This window comes from Nicotiana tabacum, chromosome 13 (genome assembly GCF_000715075.1).
Source record: "Nicotiana tabacum cultivar K326 chromosome 13, ASM71507v2, whole genome shotgun sequence".
Lineage (NCBI taxonomy): Eukaryota > Viridiplantae > Streptophyta > Magnoliopsida > Solanales > Solanaceae > Nicotiana > Nicotiana tabacum.
The window spans coordinates 98,848,198-98,866,725 of record NC_134092.1 but is presented as its reverse complement, the minus strand read 5'-3'; the positions used below and the strand labels follow the sequence as shown (position 1 = coordinate 98,866,725).

The 18,528-nt window shown below is 38.1% G+C and overlaps 1 protein-coding gene across 1 annotated transcript in view; it reads left to right on the top strand.

Moving 5' to 3' along the window:
- The first annotated feature begins 3,872 nt into the window (after window positions 1-3,872).
- Window positions 3,873-18,528, top strand: part of LOC107775451 (protein LUTEIN DEFICIENT 5, chloroplastic) — a 36,748-nt gene continuing 22,092 nt past the window's right edge. The window contains exons 1-2 of the mRNA XM_016595180.2: window positions 3,873-4,146; window positions 4,238-4,403. Of these exons, the coding sequence (XP_016450666.1) occupies window positions 4,050-4,146; window positions 4,238-4,403 (263 nt within the window). The 5' untranslated portion in view covers window positions 3,873-4,049. The remainder of the gene's footprint in view (window positions 4,147-4,237; window positions 4,404-18,528) is intronic.

Here is an 18,528-nt window from a genome sequence, read left to right as displayed (position 1 = left end):
CGGACCTGACGGAACTATCAAAACTTCGATCCGAGGTCGAATACTAAAAAGTCAAATTTGGTCAATTCTTTCAACTTAAGGCTTCCAACATGGAATGTATTCTTGCGAATATGTTCTGAAACATCTGAAAACAAAACTGATGATTCATACACGTCATAATACATCATATGAAGCTATTCAAGACTTCAAATAATTGGAAGGAGTATAAATATTCAAAACAACAAGTCGGGTTGTTACAACTATGATACTCACATGCTATATATCATATATTGACTGGGTATATGATAACGAGAACTCTGTTAGAAAATTTAAGAAGGACCCTTTGAATTTATTTTGAAAAATAAAAAAAATACCAAATTTAACTATATTGTTACATTATACTATATACTGTAATCGTATATTGTTGCAATAAATTATACACTATTGATTTAAGTATTATATACTAAAATGGTATATAATATGTTATTTTGGTATATACTACAAATTAGTCTTTTTCGCTAGTTCAACTCAATTTCAATCTAAATGTCAAAAATGAATTTACACCAAATTGACAAACTTTAGCCACAACCTCCAATCAAATATTTTAGACTAAATATTTTGGTTTAAGAAAACAATTAAAAAACCATGAGAACTCCATTGAAAAGTTGAAAAAGAACTCAATAAAAATTTTAAAAAATTCTAAAAGAACCAAATTGCAATAGTATATTGTTATATTATATAGCATACTGCAACAGTATACCATTGGAATGAACTGTACACCAAAATGGTATATTGTATATCATTTTGGTATATAGTATAAATTCTTCTTCGCCAGTTTAACGCAATAAATTATACACTATTGAATTAAGTATTATATACAAAAATTGTATATAATATGTTATTTTGGTATATAGTACAAATTAGTCTTCTTCACTAGTTCAACTCAATTTCAAACATCTACTCCAGAATTTCCACCAAATTAACTCAAATTTTAGCCATAACCTCCGATCAAATATTTCAAACTAAATATTTTGGTTTAAGAAAAAACAAAATTTAAAAACATGAGAACTCCGTTGAAAAGCTGGAAAAAACTCAATAAAATTTTTAAAAAATTCAAAAAAGACCAAATTATAATTAGTATATTGTTACATTATATAGTATATTGTGACAGTATACCGTTGGAATAAACTATATACCAAAATAGTATATAGTATACCGTTTTGGTATACAATACAAATTCTTCTTCTCCAGTTCAACTCATCTTTAACCCAAATTTAAAAATTTTACTGCAAAATCTCCACCATGAGAACGTCATCTAAAATTTGAGCAAGGACCTAAAAATTTTGAAAATCTAAAACATAGTCCAGTAGTTTTTGAACCCACTTGTTTTCTTCATGATTTTTGGCTCACATTAAGTTTCACAATAGAAGCAATATCAATTTCAGTCGGCAACACATAAAAGCTCAAAAATACACAAAAGACACAATAATTCTATCGAAGTTTAACTTCATTAACACCTAACCATCGATAACCATGGCTAGTTTTTCATGTTCGTTCATCTACCTTCACCAGTAGCATCCCATTCCCCTAAAATTACCCATGCTACATATTGATAAGAAGGAAGAGATTTGGAGAAGTTAGGGTTGGGTAATAAAGAAGATGGAGAGAAAGAGAAAAAGAGATTAGAAGAAGAGTTTTCCATGATTTAGGGAATTGGGAAATTGGGTAGGCGGGTAATATATTCTCATATGGCATGTAGTTTTTGTAATTAGTTTAAAAATGGGTGAAGACGGGTAATGTTTTTTCGTTTTGTAGGTATATGACTTAGTTTCCTTATTAAAAAAATAGGTTGGATAATAAACTTTTTAAAAACGGGTCAAATATGGATAAGAACCATATTATCTGCTTAGAAAATGGATACCAATGGATAACTAATGTGTTTAACTTTTACATTTGTAAGGCCTCAAATTGGGGTTCCTCAAGTTTGGAAAACTAGGAATCCTCCCAAAAGTGATCATATTCAAGAAGCTATGGATCTATATTATCCGCTGGTTAATGTATTTTTTTATCAGTACTAAATATGACTCGAGCCACATAATTTATCTGTTTTTGCTTGACCCATTTTTGATCCGCCCATATCTGACCTGACCTGCCCGTTTGACACCCCTAACTATGAGTATTACACTTATACTAGTGCTTTAATCACTACACTATTCTCTGAAAGTGTCTCTTCGATTCAACGTGCAAGAGAAATGCAAAACCAGTTATACATGTTAATCGGGCCGGACTGACCCGTTTACAACCCGATTCAGCCTGGTCAGGCCGGTACTGTAGCGTGGGGGCGGACTGGGACGGGTTGGGCGGGGAGCGAGTTTCAAACGAATAGTTTTTTGATATCGGTGCACCGGAACCCGCTAAGCCCGTTAACGGGTTTTTAACGGGCTACAGGCCGGTTCACCCCGTTTTTTAACGTTTTTTTGGGACTGTTTCCAACGGTCAAATTCAAATATTGCAAATTATCCTACTATTGCAAATGGTTTAGTTCATATTACTGAAATTTCTCTTTTACTACATAATTTGAAAGAGAAAGAAGGATATACTTCTATTGTTGAATCTATGCTAGATAAGTTTAAAAAATATTTCTACCCAATTCCCCCTATTTACTTAATTGGTGCTATTTTAAACCTTTCTATTAAAATGACCACTTGTCGCCAATTAATCACTGCTTTATATTCTTATATGGATATTGGACCAACTGAAACTCCTGATATTGACACTTGTATTCTTGATCTACACAAACATTTAGAAATATTATATAATTATTATGCTAACATTGTTGATGCTTCTTCTGTTGTAGATGCAAATATTCCTTCTTCTGTAGCAACACTTTGGAAATCTAGTGTGCTTCAGAGATTGGATAAGATCAGAACGGCAAAATCAAGGGCGTGTCGAGGTAGATGAAGCGGAGTACCAAGAAAATGGAGATATAATGGTTTATGGTTCTGATTCAACCAATGCCGGAAACTAAGAACCTCATGTTGACATGGACGAACTTACAAAAATGATGCAAAGCATGTGATGTACTATTTCTTTTTTTTATTTTATAATTGTTGTAAACTTTTAATTTGTAAGTTCAAAAATAACAAAATCAAAAAAGAACTTGCAACTTAATTTAAAGTATTATATATTATTCAATAAAAATATCAAATGAAAGTCTTCGAAACTTGATCCTTACATATTGCCAATTGATCTTATTAAATAATTTTCTGTAGCCACTTACTTTCAAATTTTAATTTTAAAATTATAAATTTCAAATTTAAAACTTTAAACTTCAAAGTTTAATTCTAAGCCTTAAAAATTTACAAACACTTAAGTATCAATAACATTGAATAAGAAAAATAAAATTTACTTTTAAAAATAAAATAAAAAATTACACGGGCCGCTAACAGCCCGCTAACAACCCTCTAATCCCGAATCCGGACGGACAAAAAAACCCAAAAAAGTACAGCCCGCTAACAACCCGCAACGTTAAACGGACGGACTGGGTTTTTTTGTGTCCAGCCCATCCCAGCCCGCCCGTTAAACACCCATAAGACCAGTACATCCCTTGAAAAATAAAAGAGAATTTGAAAAGTCATCTTATAATTATACGATGTAATTATCATTAATTCTTACTTCTTAAAAATTGAAGAGTGTAATTACTTTAAGTCCAATTTATAAGTAATTACTTGACCAGATAAACAAGCTAAAATTGTATAATTACACTTAAAACTTTCGAAACATGGCCTAAATTTATATGAATTCGGGGCAAATAATGACAAAACCTCTCGGCAAATTTAACCTCCTACCAAACATTGGGTAGTCCAAATTTCCAATCTTTAATTGGTTGGCCTTAACCAAAACAAAGATACTTCGGACGGCTGGGAGTATCTTTACACCAAAACGGTCCATAAGCCAAAGCTAACTATCCAAATAAGATTCCTTTTCTCCGTTTTAGCTGCTTTTAGCGGTTGCCTTTTTAACAGCACAAACTTCACTCATTTGATACACTCTCCATTATCATCATTTTCATGGCAGCTTCTGTTCCACTTCTTCAATTCCCAACTCACTCCCTTCACAAAACAACACTTTCCAGATTCAGACCCACTACTTCTCCTAAGTTCAATGGTATCGTCATTCTTTTTCTCTTTAAGCTATTCCATTTTCCCATTTTTAGGTAGAAAAGTCATTAATATGTTATTTTTTCCCTCTTAATTAGGGAATTATGGGTATTGCTGCACAATTAGGTGTAATTCTTCAAATGGAAGAGAGCCAGAGTCGGTAAACGAAGGAGTTAAGACTGTGGAGAAGCTTCTAGAAGAAAAACGGAGAGCTGAATTATCTGCTCGTATTGCTTCTGGCGAGTTCACTGTTGAACAAACTGGGTATCTTCACTTACACTTCTGAAAGAATTTCTTTTTTGTCTTTTTCTCTGCTTTACTGTAGTGGATAATCTTTGTATGGTTTATAGTGGTTTTGCATATCCTTCAAACAATTTAATCATTGTATATGTAAAATTTTGAAACCAAATCTAGTATGAGAACATCCTCGAGTAATTAAAAAAGGTAGCTCGGTGCACTAAGCTCTCGCTATGCGTGGTCTAAACCACACTGAGTCTTATTTATGCCGTCTAACCTTTCATTTCTTTAGGAGTCTGGTTCCGACCTCCTGGATGGTGGCATGCTCCTCGAGTAATAAGTGTAAAATTTTAAAATCTGTCTAAAGGAAGTACATTTTGAATTTAAAGCATGAAGGAAGCTCTTCCAACCAATGCTAGTGGTAGTTTATTCTCATTTGGAATTTTACCCTTTGTTTGGAAAGAAGGGAAGGGTAGAAAAAGGAAGGTAAATTGTGAGAAAGCCGAAAAGTTATTGTTTCTTTCATTTGGACAGAAAAGAAAGTTGGGATAGAAGGAAACTATTAACTTGTACTAGTCAGTATTGTGAAGAGCGTGAAGCGAGGAAAAGCGACAATTCCCATTTCGCTTAAAGCGAGAAGCGAGAAGCGAAGCGCTCGCTTTTTTGAAGTGAAGCGGAATTTAAAAAAAATAATATTAAAATAAATACTGGGCAGCATAAAAATAGTGAAAGAAGAACTGGACTATTTCAACGAAGAGGAGAAGACTGAGAAGGAAGAACCGAAGGAAAAAAAAAAATTCGCCAGCATTTCGCTGCTATTTGGACACTGAAACAGTGAAAGAAAAAGAAAAAGAAGAAAAAGAAGAAGAAGGAAGAAGAAATCACATACCTGTTGCTGCTGGTCGTATGTTGAAGTTGAAAAGTGTACAAGACTTGGAACCCTAGTCGCCTCTTTCTCTCTGTTGCTGCTGGTCGTATGTTTTAATAAAAGAACACCTTTCCTTTTTTATTAAATAGGTTGACAGGTGTTTAAAACAAAGAAGCGCTCACTTCGCTTCAGCGCTTCTCGCTTTTTAGTGGGAAGTGCACGCTTTTTGCCTACCTGAGTCGCTTCATATAGCAGAAGCGGTCATAGGGTCGCCTCACTTCGCTTCTCGCTTTAAGCGACGAAGCGACCGCTTTTCACAACCCTGGTACTAGTTCATCCCACTGTATGTAGACGGACTGTTTTAATTGTATGGTTCTTTCATATTATATACTTGGTGTATTAATGTCTATTTGAAATAGATAGACAACTGTATTAAAGTATAAACCTTAGAAATCTAGATGATCATATATATCATCGGACATGGGTTTTTTCTCTAATAGAAAAAGAAAAACAAATACTTTGAGGGAAATTCATTGATTAAGTTTCTACAAAGTCATGGGAGCCTCTTGGTGATTTTGGGAGACAAAACAATTGGTTGGACACCTAATTGCCTCACAATGACTCAACATGATCTTGCCTTTTCATGTTTATATCAGTTATATGGACTCTCCACGTGGACCCATTAGGATGCAACGGTCTATATCTTTCGATATATAAAAACTAATCAAGGAAAAGGATAATTCTTTGAGAATTGAAGATATGAGCATATTGTTAGATAGCCATGCAGATTAGGCAAGGTCAGCTCCTAATAGATTCTCTACTTTCGGATGATGCGTTTTAGCTGGAGCTACTTTGGCATCTTAGAAGAGCAAAGCATAGTTGCTAAATCTAGTGCACCAACAAAATATTGGAACATTGCCACGGCAACTTGTGAACTTATACGGATCAAATAGGTGCTCAAAGAATTATAACAGTCAGATAGAACTTTTCTTTGAGAATCAAGTTACTCTTCGTGTTGCATCAAATCTGGTCTTTCATGGGAGAACTGAACACATAAAAAATCGATACACTTTTTCGAAGAAAAGGAACTAGAGATATCGTCATAGAATTCGTGAAGCTAATGATCAGTTTGCAAATATATGTTACCAAGTACCTCACCAATCTCTGAATCAGACACGTGACAACTTTAGTGCATATGACATGTGGCATTAGGTAGAGTGTTGGAGAGTCCAGTGTTGAAACTTGAAACTAAGTGTAAATAGTTAATACTCAGTGTAAGTACCCAACATCCTGAATATACAATCATGTTACTATTTTCTCAAAAGAAGTGTACCTACAAACTACAAAAGGAATGAAGTGTATAACAGTACTCTTCACTCATTCTCTCAATTCTTTTCCGTGTGTCTCTTATTTTTCACATGCTCAATCATAATGGAATTTGGAGCTCCTGATGATGTCAATTCACATATTATCTAGTTGACTAGTTCTTTCAGGGTTCCCCTCTCAGAGAAAATGTTTTCTTATTCAGATATCAGGAAACGAGTTCAATGAAGCACTATGCTTTTTCTTTTTCTTTTTCTTTTTTTGCTAAATAAATAAATTTTATTGATAGTTGAGCAAAAACCTGTATACTAGTGGTATACACACACAAAAAAGAACCTACATAACGGATGATTTTCTACAAACGACACCTAATCATCTGTACAGACAGGAACCTCATGGGTGTACCAAAAAACAATAAGGTACAAGAGGCTATTCCTTAGCTGTACAAAATTACTACTGTACCCCTTCAAAAGCCCTCATATTCCTCTCTTGCAACCCACATAAGCGCAAGTGGAGCAACCTTCCACGCACTACGCCTCTTCCTTCTCCTCCCACGGTTCTAGTTGAACAACATCTCTTTTACTGTGCCGGGCATCTTCCATTCTGTACCAAACAAACACAGAATTTTTCTCCATAACCGAGAAGCTACCGGACAATGAAGGAGTCCACATCTTCACCTGATCTCTTACACATAAACACCAGCTTACATAAGTAATTCTCCTCTTCCTTAAGTTATCAGCCGTCAAGATCATCCCTCTTGCTGCTAACCAAGTGAAATACAGTCAAATCTCTCTATAACAGTCTTGTTTGTTCCGGTATTTTTTAGCTGCTATAGAGAAGTATTGTTAGATAAGATATATATAACATAACATAAAAGTCGGTTTCGAGAAAAGCTTGGCTTTTATAGTGAATGTTCATATGGTATCTTTATCAGATTATGAGGGTGTTTGGATTGACTTTTAAAAAGTAGCTTATAAGCTAAAAGCCAAAAGCCATAAGTTGTTAATACCCAACTTTTGGCTTTTGGCTTATTTTTGTACTTTTCATGCCTAAAAGTAAGTGCTTTTAAGCACTTTTTATCATTGCCAAACACCTCAAAAACTAGAAAAGTGCTTAAAAGCCAATAAGCACTTAAAATAAGCCAATCCAAACACCCTTATAGAGAGGTCTGACTGCACCTTTCTTGGAGCTTTAGGAATCCAAATGGAACAATGTGGAAAGGCTACCTTCTCTCTCATCAAAAGGTTCTCATAATATGACTTAACAGTTTTTTCTTGTTAGAAATATGCTTTAGAAGCTGAAAATAGTAAAATTATTTTACTGTTTCAGCTTAAGAGTTATTTACTGCAGTAATTTATTTTGAATTTGAAATAATTTTGAACTAGTCTTTAGGAGTGAACTAGTCTTTAGGAGTTTGTCATTTTCAGCAGATTTTGTGCTGATTTTTAGGTATTTTAAGTTAGTATTTCTCTTATAAATTGTAGTCCAGATGCAGTGAAATAATATAGAATTTTAGCTTCAGTTCTCTAGAGTTCCTTTTATATCTATTCTAGTATACTGCTTTTATTTTCCTGTCATCTTCCCCTGTTATTTCTCTTAGTTTCTCTTTTCAAGAACCAACAATTGGTATCAAGAGCCATATTCTTAAGGGACCTAAGTAAAATCTTTTCTTGAGTGAGATGGAGACTGAAACGAGTTTTTCTCAATTGGCTCCTCCAGTCTTTGATGGTGAAAATTACCAACTGTGGGCAGTAGGAATGGAGACTTACTTGGAGGTTTTAGATCTTTGGGAGGTTGTGGAAGGGGATTATGATGTTCTTCCACTGCCTAACAATCCCACCGTGGCCCAGATCAAGAGTCACAAGGAAAAGAAAACCAGGAAATCAAAGGCGAAAGCAACTTTATTTGCTAGTATGTCTGCAACAATTTTCACGAGTTATGACTCTCAAATCAGCAAAAGAAATTTGGGATTATTTGAAGGAAGAATATACTGGAGATGAAAGAATACAAGGCATGAAGGTGTTGAATTTAATAAGGGAATTCGAGTTGCAGAAAATGAAAGAATCTGAGACCATCAAAGAATACTTCAGATCGATTGCTTGGCATTGTTAACAAGGTAAGGTTGCTTGGTACTAAATTTAAAGATTAAAGAATTGTTGAAAAAATTCTTGTTACGGTGCCTGAAGTATCCATAACTACCTTGGAAAATACAAAGGATTTATCCAAGATTACCTTGGCAGAATTGTTAAATACATTGCAGGCACAAAAGCAAAGGAGGCTTATGAGGCAAGATGGTACGGTTGAAGGAGCCTTGGCAGCCAACCACAAAACTCAAAGCAAGGGTAATAATGCAAAGAAAAATTACCCACCTTGTCAGCACTATGGAAAAAAAGGTCATCCACCGTTCAAATGTTGGAAGAAGCCAGATGCAAAGTGCAAAATTTGCAACCAACTTGGTCATGAAGCTGTAATTTGCAAAGGCAAATTTCAGAAGCATGAAGCAGATGCACAAGTCGCCAATGAAGAAGAAGAAGAAGAAGATCACTTGTTTGTGGCAACTCTTCTTTCAACCAAGAAATCTGATATTTGGATGATTGATAGTGGTTGTACAAACCACATGACATATGACAGAAATCTTTTCAAAGAATTCACGTCTATGGGAAATAAGAAAGTCAGAATTGGGAATGGTGATTAACTGATTATATTCTTGTAAAAGGAAAAGGAACTGTTGCAATCCCAACAAATTCAGGTACTAAGAAAATTTTAGATGTTCTTTATGTTCCTGATATTGATCAAAATTTATTCAGTGTTGGACAACTAATAGAAAAAGGATTTAAAATATCCTTTGAAGATAAACATTGTTTCATTTATGATGTAACTGGACTTGAGATTTTAAGGGTTAAAATGAGAGGTAAAAACTTCTCATTTGATCTAACAAAAGATGAAAAATGGAGCCAAAATAATCTACAAAGTGCAGATAATCCTCCAACTGAGGACATATGTGAAAATGAGGCAAAGAAGAAGTTGTCAATATTTCAGAAAAACAAAATTTGGAAGAAAGTTGATAAGCCTCAAGGCAAAATGCAAATCTGGAAGAAAGTTGACAAGCCTCAAGGCAAGATGCAAATGAAGCCGAAAAAAGATCCAACTTATTTCATTGACAATCTTGAGATGCAGCAAAATAGAAAAGTGAACTCAATTTACTGCAAGTCCAAAGATCAGTTGGCAGATTTACGTACAAAGTCACTTCCAGTTAAAGGTTTACAAGGCATATATTCAGAATTTGCAGCTTCAAAAGTAAGGAGGAGTGTTAGAAATATGCTTTAGAAGTTGAAAATTCTAAAATTATTTTACTGTTTCATCTTAAGAGGTATTTACTGCAGTAATTTATTTTGAACTAGTCTTTAGGAGCGAACTAGTCTCTAGGAGTTTGTTATTTTCAGCAGATTTTGTGCTGATTTTTAGGTATTTTAAGTTAGTATTTCTCTTATAAATTGTAGTCCAGATGCAGTGAAATAATATAGAATTTTAGCTTCAATTCTTTAGAGTTCCTTTTACATCTATTCTAGTATACTGCTTTTATTTTCCTGTCATCTTCCCCTGTTATTTCTCTTAGTTTCTTTTTTCAAGAACCAACAGTTCTTTATTGAGGCCAAAATTCATGAACTTTATTAAGGCTGAGGAGGTTGTGGGGGCTATGCGTAAGACGAGCAAAGGAAGAGCAACCGGGCCATAAGTGATTTCGATAGAATTTTGGAAGAGTGCGGGCAGGACAGGTCTGGAGTGGTTTACTGGGTTGTTTAATGTCATTTTCGTACGGCAAGAATGCCCGAGGAATGGAGGTGGAGTACGATAATCCCGTTGTACAAGAACAAGGGTGACATTCAGAATTGCAACAGCTACAGGGGTATCAAGCTGCCGAGCCACACTATGAAAGTTTGGGAGAGGGTGGTGGAGGTACGAGTGAGGAGGAGTGTGTCTATTTTCGAGAACCAATTCGATTTCATGCCGGGGCGTTCGACCCTAGAAGCCATTCATATCGTGAGTAGATTGGTTAAGCAATATAGCGAGAGGAAGAAAGATTTGCATATGATGTTCATCGACCTCGGAAAAGCATACGACAAGGTCCCAAGTGAGGTTTTATAGAGATATTTGGAGGCTAAAGGTGTACCTGTAGCATACACTAGGGCGATTAAGGATATGTATGATGGATCTAAAACCCGGGTGAAGACAGTGGGAGGAGACTCAGGACACTTCTTAGTCGTGATGGGGCTACATCAAGAATCAACTCTTAGTCCATTTTTATTTTCCATGACGATGGATGTATTGCTGCGTCACATTCAAGGGGAGGTTTCATGGTGCATATTATTTGCAAATGATATAGTACTGATTGACGAGATGCGATGCGGAGTTAACGCTAGGTTGGAGGTTTGGAGGCAGACTCTGAGTCTAAAGGTTTTAGGTTGAGTAGAACTAAAATAGAATATCTGGAGTGCAAGTTCAATAAAGTAATTCAGGAGGCTGACGTAGAAATGAGGTTGGATTCACAAGTCATCCCAAGAGAGGAAGTTTCAGCTACCTTGGGTAAATAATACAAGGCAATGGGGAGATCGACGAGGATGTCACACATCGTATTGGAGTGGGGTGGATGAAATGGAAGCTAGCATCCGATATCTTGTGTGATAAGAACGTGCCACCAAGACTTAAAGGTATGTTTTATAGAGTAGTGGTTAGATCGATTATGTTGTATGGGATGGAATGTTGGCCAGTCAAGAACTCTCATGTCAAAAAGATGAAAGTGGCGGGGATGAGGATGTTGTGATGGACGTGAGGGCATACTAGGAGTGATATGGTTAGAAATGAAGATATTCAGGGCAAGATAGGTGTTGCCTCCGTTAGATAGTTATGTACATAATATGAATTAGTCCTAGTCCCACATAGAATAGGAGTATGATATGTATTGTATAAATAGGGCTCATTGTATTATAATTAAACAAAATATCAGTAATAGATTTTTTTCCCGTGCATTCTCATGATATCCGAGCAATCGTGAGAGATTTATCATTGTGCATATATTCCAACGACTCCGGGAAGAGAAATCAGTCAATCAGAAGTCTTTTTCCGGCAAACACAGGTCTGCCGCAAGTAAAAAGCCACTATCCGTCAGTGTTGCAAAAACCAACACCACCAGGAACTAGATCAGAGCTCGGCGACCAACCCTTAAAAAATCCTCCGGCAGAAAAGGAGGCACGCGCCCTCACGCGCCGCCGAAATAATTTCTCCGGCGAAGCTCCGACGTCCACGCGTCGGCGCGTGAGATTGTTTCCGGCTAGATTTTTGGAAATTTATTTTAGGACAATGTCTTCTCCTCGCAAATCCGAGCCTACACATCCAATTTAAATCATGTTCCGACCACTTTTATATTTTTCCGACGTGAACAGAAATTTTCCGAAAATTTCTGTTTTTTTCCGGTACAGCATTATAATGGCATTCGTATCAGAAGCCTTTAACTCACAATCCGTTGGATTCAATTCATTGGATCCAATCCAAATGGTTTCTTTACCGGATTATATTGAGTTCCTTCAGTACAAAGCATGTAAACAGACATCTTCAGGGATAGCTTCCGTTGTTCAAACAGATAGTAGCGTGACTTGTGTCTCTCAATCTTCAACCTCTGAGTTTTGGGTCATTGATTCAGGTGCATCTGATCATATTTCTGGTAACAAATCTCTTTTCACTACTATTTCATGTTCTCAATCTCTCCTAACAGTCACAATAGCCAACGAGTCTCAAACCATGGCAACTGGAATAGGTCAAGCAAGTCCACTTCCTTCCTTACCTTTAGATTCAGTTCTTTATGTTCCCGGTAGTCCTTTTAATTTCATAGCCGTTAGTCGCTTAGCCAAATCACTTAAATGTTCTTATTTATTTCTTGATGACCTTGTTTTTATACAGGAACGCAGTACAAGGCGGATAATTGGTACCGGGCGTGAATCAGATGGACTTTATTACCTTATCCTTGTAAAATCACATGGACTCACATCTTGTCTTCCTTCAACAACTTGTCCTGTCACTGATTCACCAGATTTATTACATAAACGGTTGGGACATCCCAGTTTGTCAAAACTTCAGAAAATGGTACCTGGTTTACTTCACTTGTCCACTCTAGAGTGTGAGTCATGTCAGCTCGGTAAGCATACCCGCTCCCATTTTTCTCGCATCTTGATAATCGAGCAATCACCTTTTACTCCAGTCCATTCAGATGTTTGGGGTCCTAGTCAGGTCAGTTCTAGTTCTACCTTGGGATTCCCCTACTTTGTCAATTTCATTGATGATTATTCCAGGTGCACTTGAATATTTTTGATGAAAATCGATCTGCGTTGTTTTCTATTTTGCAAACTTTCCAAGCTGAAATTCAAAATCAATTTGGGGTTTGTATCCGCATATTTCGTAGTGATAATGTCCTAGAGTATTTGTCTTCCCCATTTTAGCAGTTTATGAACTCTCATGGGATTATTCATCAAGTATCTTGTCCGTACACATCCCAACAAAATGGGATAGCTGAAAGAAAGAATAGACATCTTATTGAAACCGCTCGTACCCTACCCATACAATCTCATGTTCCGTTGCATTTTGGGGGGATGCAGTTCTTACATCTTGCTATCTTATTAATCGTATGCCATCTTCAGCTATCCAGAATCAAGTTCCATTCTCTGTCCTGTTTCCCCACTTACCTTTGTTCTCTCTTCCACCCCGTGTCTTTGGGAGCACGTGTTTTGTTCATAACCTTACTCCAGGAAAAGATAAGTTAGCTCCTCGTGCTCTCAAGTGCGTATTTTTGGGTTACTCGAGAATGCAAAAGGGATATCAATGCTATTCTCCTGACCTCTAGCAGTACCTTATGTCTGCTGATGTTACCTTCTTTGAAACTCAATCATACTTCACAGGTCCAGGTAATCACTTAGATATTTCTGAGGTGCTACAAATTCCATCTTTTGGAGATTCAGTCACTATCTCCCATTCATCTTCCTCTATAACTCCAGCTTCACCACCTACAGCTCCAGCTCCACCAGCTCTAGCTCCAGTTCCACCGCCTAGTCTAGTTCAACCTTCTACAGCTCCACCACTTCTCACTTATCATCGTCGTCCACGCCCAGCATTAGGCCCAGTTGATTCACGTCCTGCACCTGACTCTGCAAATACTGCGGACTTGTCTCCTCTTAGTCAACCGATTGCACTCCGGAAAGGTATACGGTCCACACTTAATCCTAATCCACATTATGTCGGTTTAAGTTACCATCGTCTATCATCACCCATTGTGCATTTGTATCATCTTTGTCATCTGTTTTCATCCCCAAGTCTACAGGTGAAGCACTGTCTCATCCAGGGTGGCGACATGCTATAATTGACGAGATGTCTGCTTTACATACGAGTGGTACTTGGGAGCTTGCTCCTTTTCCTTCGGGCAAATCGACTGTTGGTTGTCATTGTGTGTTTGCAGTCAAAGTTGGTTCGGATGGCCAGGTTGATCGACTTAAGGCTCGTCTTGTTGCCAAAGGGTATACTCAGATATTTGGGCTTGATTACAGTGATACTTTCTCTCCCGTGGATAAAATAGCATCAGTCCGCCTTTTTTTATTCATGGTTGTTGTTCGCCATTGACCTCTCTATCAGTTGAACATTAAAAATGTTTTTCTTCACAGTGACCTTGAGGATGAGGTTTATATGGAGCAACTACCTGGTTTTGTTGCCTAGGGGGAGTCTAGTGGCCTTGTATGTCGGTTGCGTCGGTCACTCTATGGTCTAAAGCAGTCTCCTCGAGCCTGGTTTGGTAAGTTCAGCACTGTTATTCAGGAGTTTGGCATGACTCGTAGTGAAGATGATTACTCTGTGTTTTATTGGCATTCTGCTTCAAATCTCAGTATTTATCTGGTGGTTTATGTTGATGATATTGTTATTACCAGCAATGACCAGGATGATATTACTTTTTTTTTTTTTTTTGATAAGGCCAGGATGGTATTACTAAGTTGAAGCAACATCTCTTTTCAGCACTTTCAGACTTAGGATCTGGGCAGATTAAAGTATTTTCTAGGTATTGAAGTCGCTCAGTCTAGCTCAGGTATTGTAATCTCACAATGGAAGTATGCCTTAGACATTCTTGAGGAGACAGGAATGACAGGCTGTAGACCTGTTGACACTCCTATGGATCCGAATTCTAAACTTCTACCAGGACAGGAGGAGCCGCTTAGCGATCCTGCAAGATATAGGTAGCTGGTTGGTAAATTAAATTACCTCACAGTGACTAGACCTGACATTTCCTTTCCAGTGAGTGTGGTAAGTCAGTTCCTGGATTCTCCATGTGATAGTCATTGGGATGCAGTTGTCCGCATTCTTCGATATATAAAATCAACTCCATGCAAATGATTATTGTTTGAATATCGAGGCCATGACCAAATTGTTGGGTACTTAGATGCTGACTGGGCAGGATCACCTTCGGATAGACGTTTTACGTCTGGATATTGTGTTTTAGTAGGAGGTAATTTGGTGTCTTGGAAGAGCAAGAAACAGAATGTGGTTACTCGGTCTAGTGCAGAAGCAGAATATCGAGCAATGGCTATGGCAACATGTGAGCTAGTTTGGATCAAACTTTTGCTTAATGAGTTGAAATTTGGTGGGGTCAGCAAGATGTAACTTGTGTGTGATAGCCAAACTGCCCTTCATATTGCATCAAACCCGGTGTTCCATGAGAGAACTAAATACATTGAGATTGACTGTCACTTCGTTAGAGAATAGATGCTCTCAGGAGATATTGCTACAAGGTTTGTGAAGTCAAATGATCAGCTTGCAGATATTTTCACCAAGTCACTTACTGGTCCTCGTATTAGTTACATATGTAACAAGCTCGGTACATATGATTTGTATGCACCGGCTTGAGGGGAAGTGTTAGATAGTTATGTGAATTAGTCCTAGTCTCACATAGAATTGTCTGCCCCGTACTGCGGTCCTGCATAATAAGGTAGTAAAGGCATTCTGATTCATGTCCTGTACCAATTGTCTGCCCCGTACTGCGGTCCTACATAATAAAAGAATCATCAATAAAATATATACCACAATGGAGGGCACGAGTCAAACGACTAACAGATGCAAGACTAAAAGGACAGCCAGGGACATAAAGAACAGAATCTAGGGTGATAGAAGACAAGGGGTTAGCTTGTCCAACTCCTTTTGCCTTAGTTTGACATCCATTGGCTAAAGTAACAGTGGGAAGAGACTGTGAATATACAATATTTGACAAAAGTGATATATTACCAGAGATGTGATCAGAAGCGCCGGAGTCCATGACCCATGGGCCAAGAGTGCTAGATTGGGAAACACAAGCAAAAGAATTACCAGTAACAGAAGTATCAGTCTGAGCAACTGAGGCTACTTGTGGAGATGTCTGCTTACTTGCTCGATACTGAAGGAGCTCATTATATTCTTCTTTAGATAAAGAAAATCCTTGGTTACCTGGAGTCTCGGTCTGAGCAATGTAAGCATTTTTGGGTGGACGACCATGTAAGGAATAGCACATTTCACGAGTGTGTCCAAGTTTATGACAATAAGAACACTTGGGTCTAGATCTTCCAAAACGACCTCCTTCTCGTCTATGCTCCATAGTTTGAGATGCCCGAATATCCATTGTCTGGGATGCAAGAACAGAGGAATCAAGTATCTGTGATGAGATCACTGGTGGACTTGGTGTTGCAGCAAGGCGGAGTAATCGAGAGAATAATTCATCAATTGTTTGGTCCAGACTAGCTCACATGTTGCCATAGCCATTTCTCGATATTCTGCTTCTGCACTAGACCGAGCAACTACATTCTGTTTCTTGCTCTTCCAGGACACCAAATTTCCTCCTACTAAAACACAATATCCAGACGTAGAACGTCTATCAGAAGGTGATCCTGCCCAATCAGCATCTGAGTATCTAGTGATCTGCTCATGACCTCGATCCTCAAAGAGTAACCCTTTGCCTGGAGCCGATTTTATATATCGAATAATGCGGATAACTGCATCCCAATGACTATCACAGGGAGAATTCATAAACTGACTTACAACACTCACATGATAAGAAATGTCGGGTCTAGTCACTGTGAGAGAATTTAATTTTCCAACCAGCCGCCTATAGCTTGCAGGATCGCTAAGCGGCTCCCCCTGTCCTGGCATAAGTTTAGAATTCGGATCCATCGGAGTGTCAATAGGTCTGCAACCTATCATCCCGTCTCCTCAAGAATGTCTAAAGCATATTTTCTTTGAGAAATAACAATACCTGAGCTAGACTGGGCAACCTCAATACCTAGAAAGTACTTCAATCTGCCTAGATCCTTAGTTTGGAAGTGCTGGAAGAGATGCTGCTTCAGATTGGTAATACCATCCTGATCATTGCCAGTAATAACAATATCATCAACATAGACTACCAGATAAATACAGAGACTTGAAGCAGAGTGCCGATAAAACACAGAGTGATCAGCTTCACTACGAGTCATGCCAAACTCCTGGATAACCGTGCTGAACTTACCAAACCAGGCTCGAGGAGATTGCTTTAGACCATAAAGTGACCGACGCAAGCGACATACAAGGCCACTAGACTCCCCCTGAGCAACAAAACCAGGTGGTTGCTCCATATAAACCTTATCCTCAAGATCACCGTGAAGAAAGGCATTTTTAATGTCCACCTGATAGAGGGGCCAATGACGAACCGCAGCCATGGATAGAAAAAGGCGGACTGAAGCCACTTTAGCCACGGGAGAGAAGGTATCACTGTAATCGAGCCCAAATATCTGAGTATATCCTTTGGCAACAAGACGGGCCTTAAGTCGATCAATCTGTCCATCGGGACCAACTTTGACTGCATAAACCCAACGACAACCAACAGTAGATTTACCTGAGGGAAGAGGAACAAGCTCCCAAGTACCACTTGTATGTAAAGCAGACATCTCGTCACTCATAGCCTGTCGCCATCCTGGATGAGACAACGCTTCACCTATAGACTTAGGGATGGAAACCGAGGACAAAGAAGATATAAAAGCATAATGGGGAGATGACAGACGATGATAGCTCAAACCGACATAATGATGATTAGGGTTAAGTGTGGTCCGTATACCTTTCCGAAGTGCAATCGGTGTACTAGGAGCAGGGTCCGCAGCAGGAGCAAAGTCAGGTGCAGGATGAGAACCAGTTGGGCCTGATGGAGGACGCAAACGACGATGATAAGTCAAGAGTGGTGTTCCTGTGGGTGGGGAACTAGGGGGAACAACACTAGACTCCTCAACGGTTGGTATAGATGAAACCTCTGTGGTCGAAGGTGGAGGAGGAGCTACAGTAAACTCCTCAAAGGTCGGTATAGGTAAGACCTCAGATATATCATGGTGGTCAGCAGAGGTAAAGAAAGGTTTAGACTCAAAAAATGTGACGTCAGCTGACATAAGGTACCTACGAAGATCTGGAGAATAACAACGATATCCCTTCTGAACACGAGAATAACCAAGGAAGACACACTTGAGAGCACGAGGAGCTAACTTATCTTTCCCAGGGGCTAAGTTATGAACAAAACACGTGCTCCCAAAAACATGAGGTGGAAGAGAGTATAAGGGTGACTGGAGAAACAATATTGAATGCGGAATCTGATTCTTGATGGGAGATGAAGGCATCCGATTAATCAAATAACAAGCTGTGAGAACTGCATCGCCCCAAAAACGCAACAGAACAAGAGATTCAATTAGAAGTGTGCGAGCAGTCTCAATAAGGTGCCTATTCTTTCTCTCAGCAACCCCATTTTGCTGAGGGGTATAAGGACAAGATGTCTGATGAATAATTCCTTGAGAAGTCATAAACTGCTGAAATTGAGAAGATAAATATTCTAAGGCATTATCACTGCGAAAAATGCGAATAGAAACACCAAATCTGTTTTTGATTTCAGCA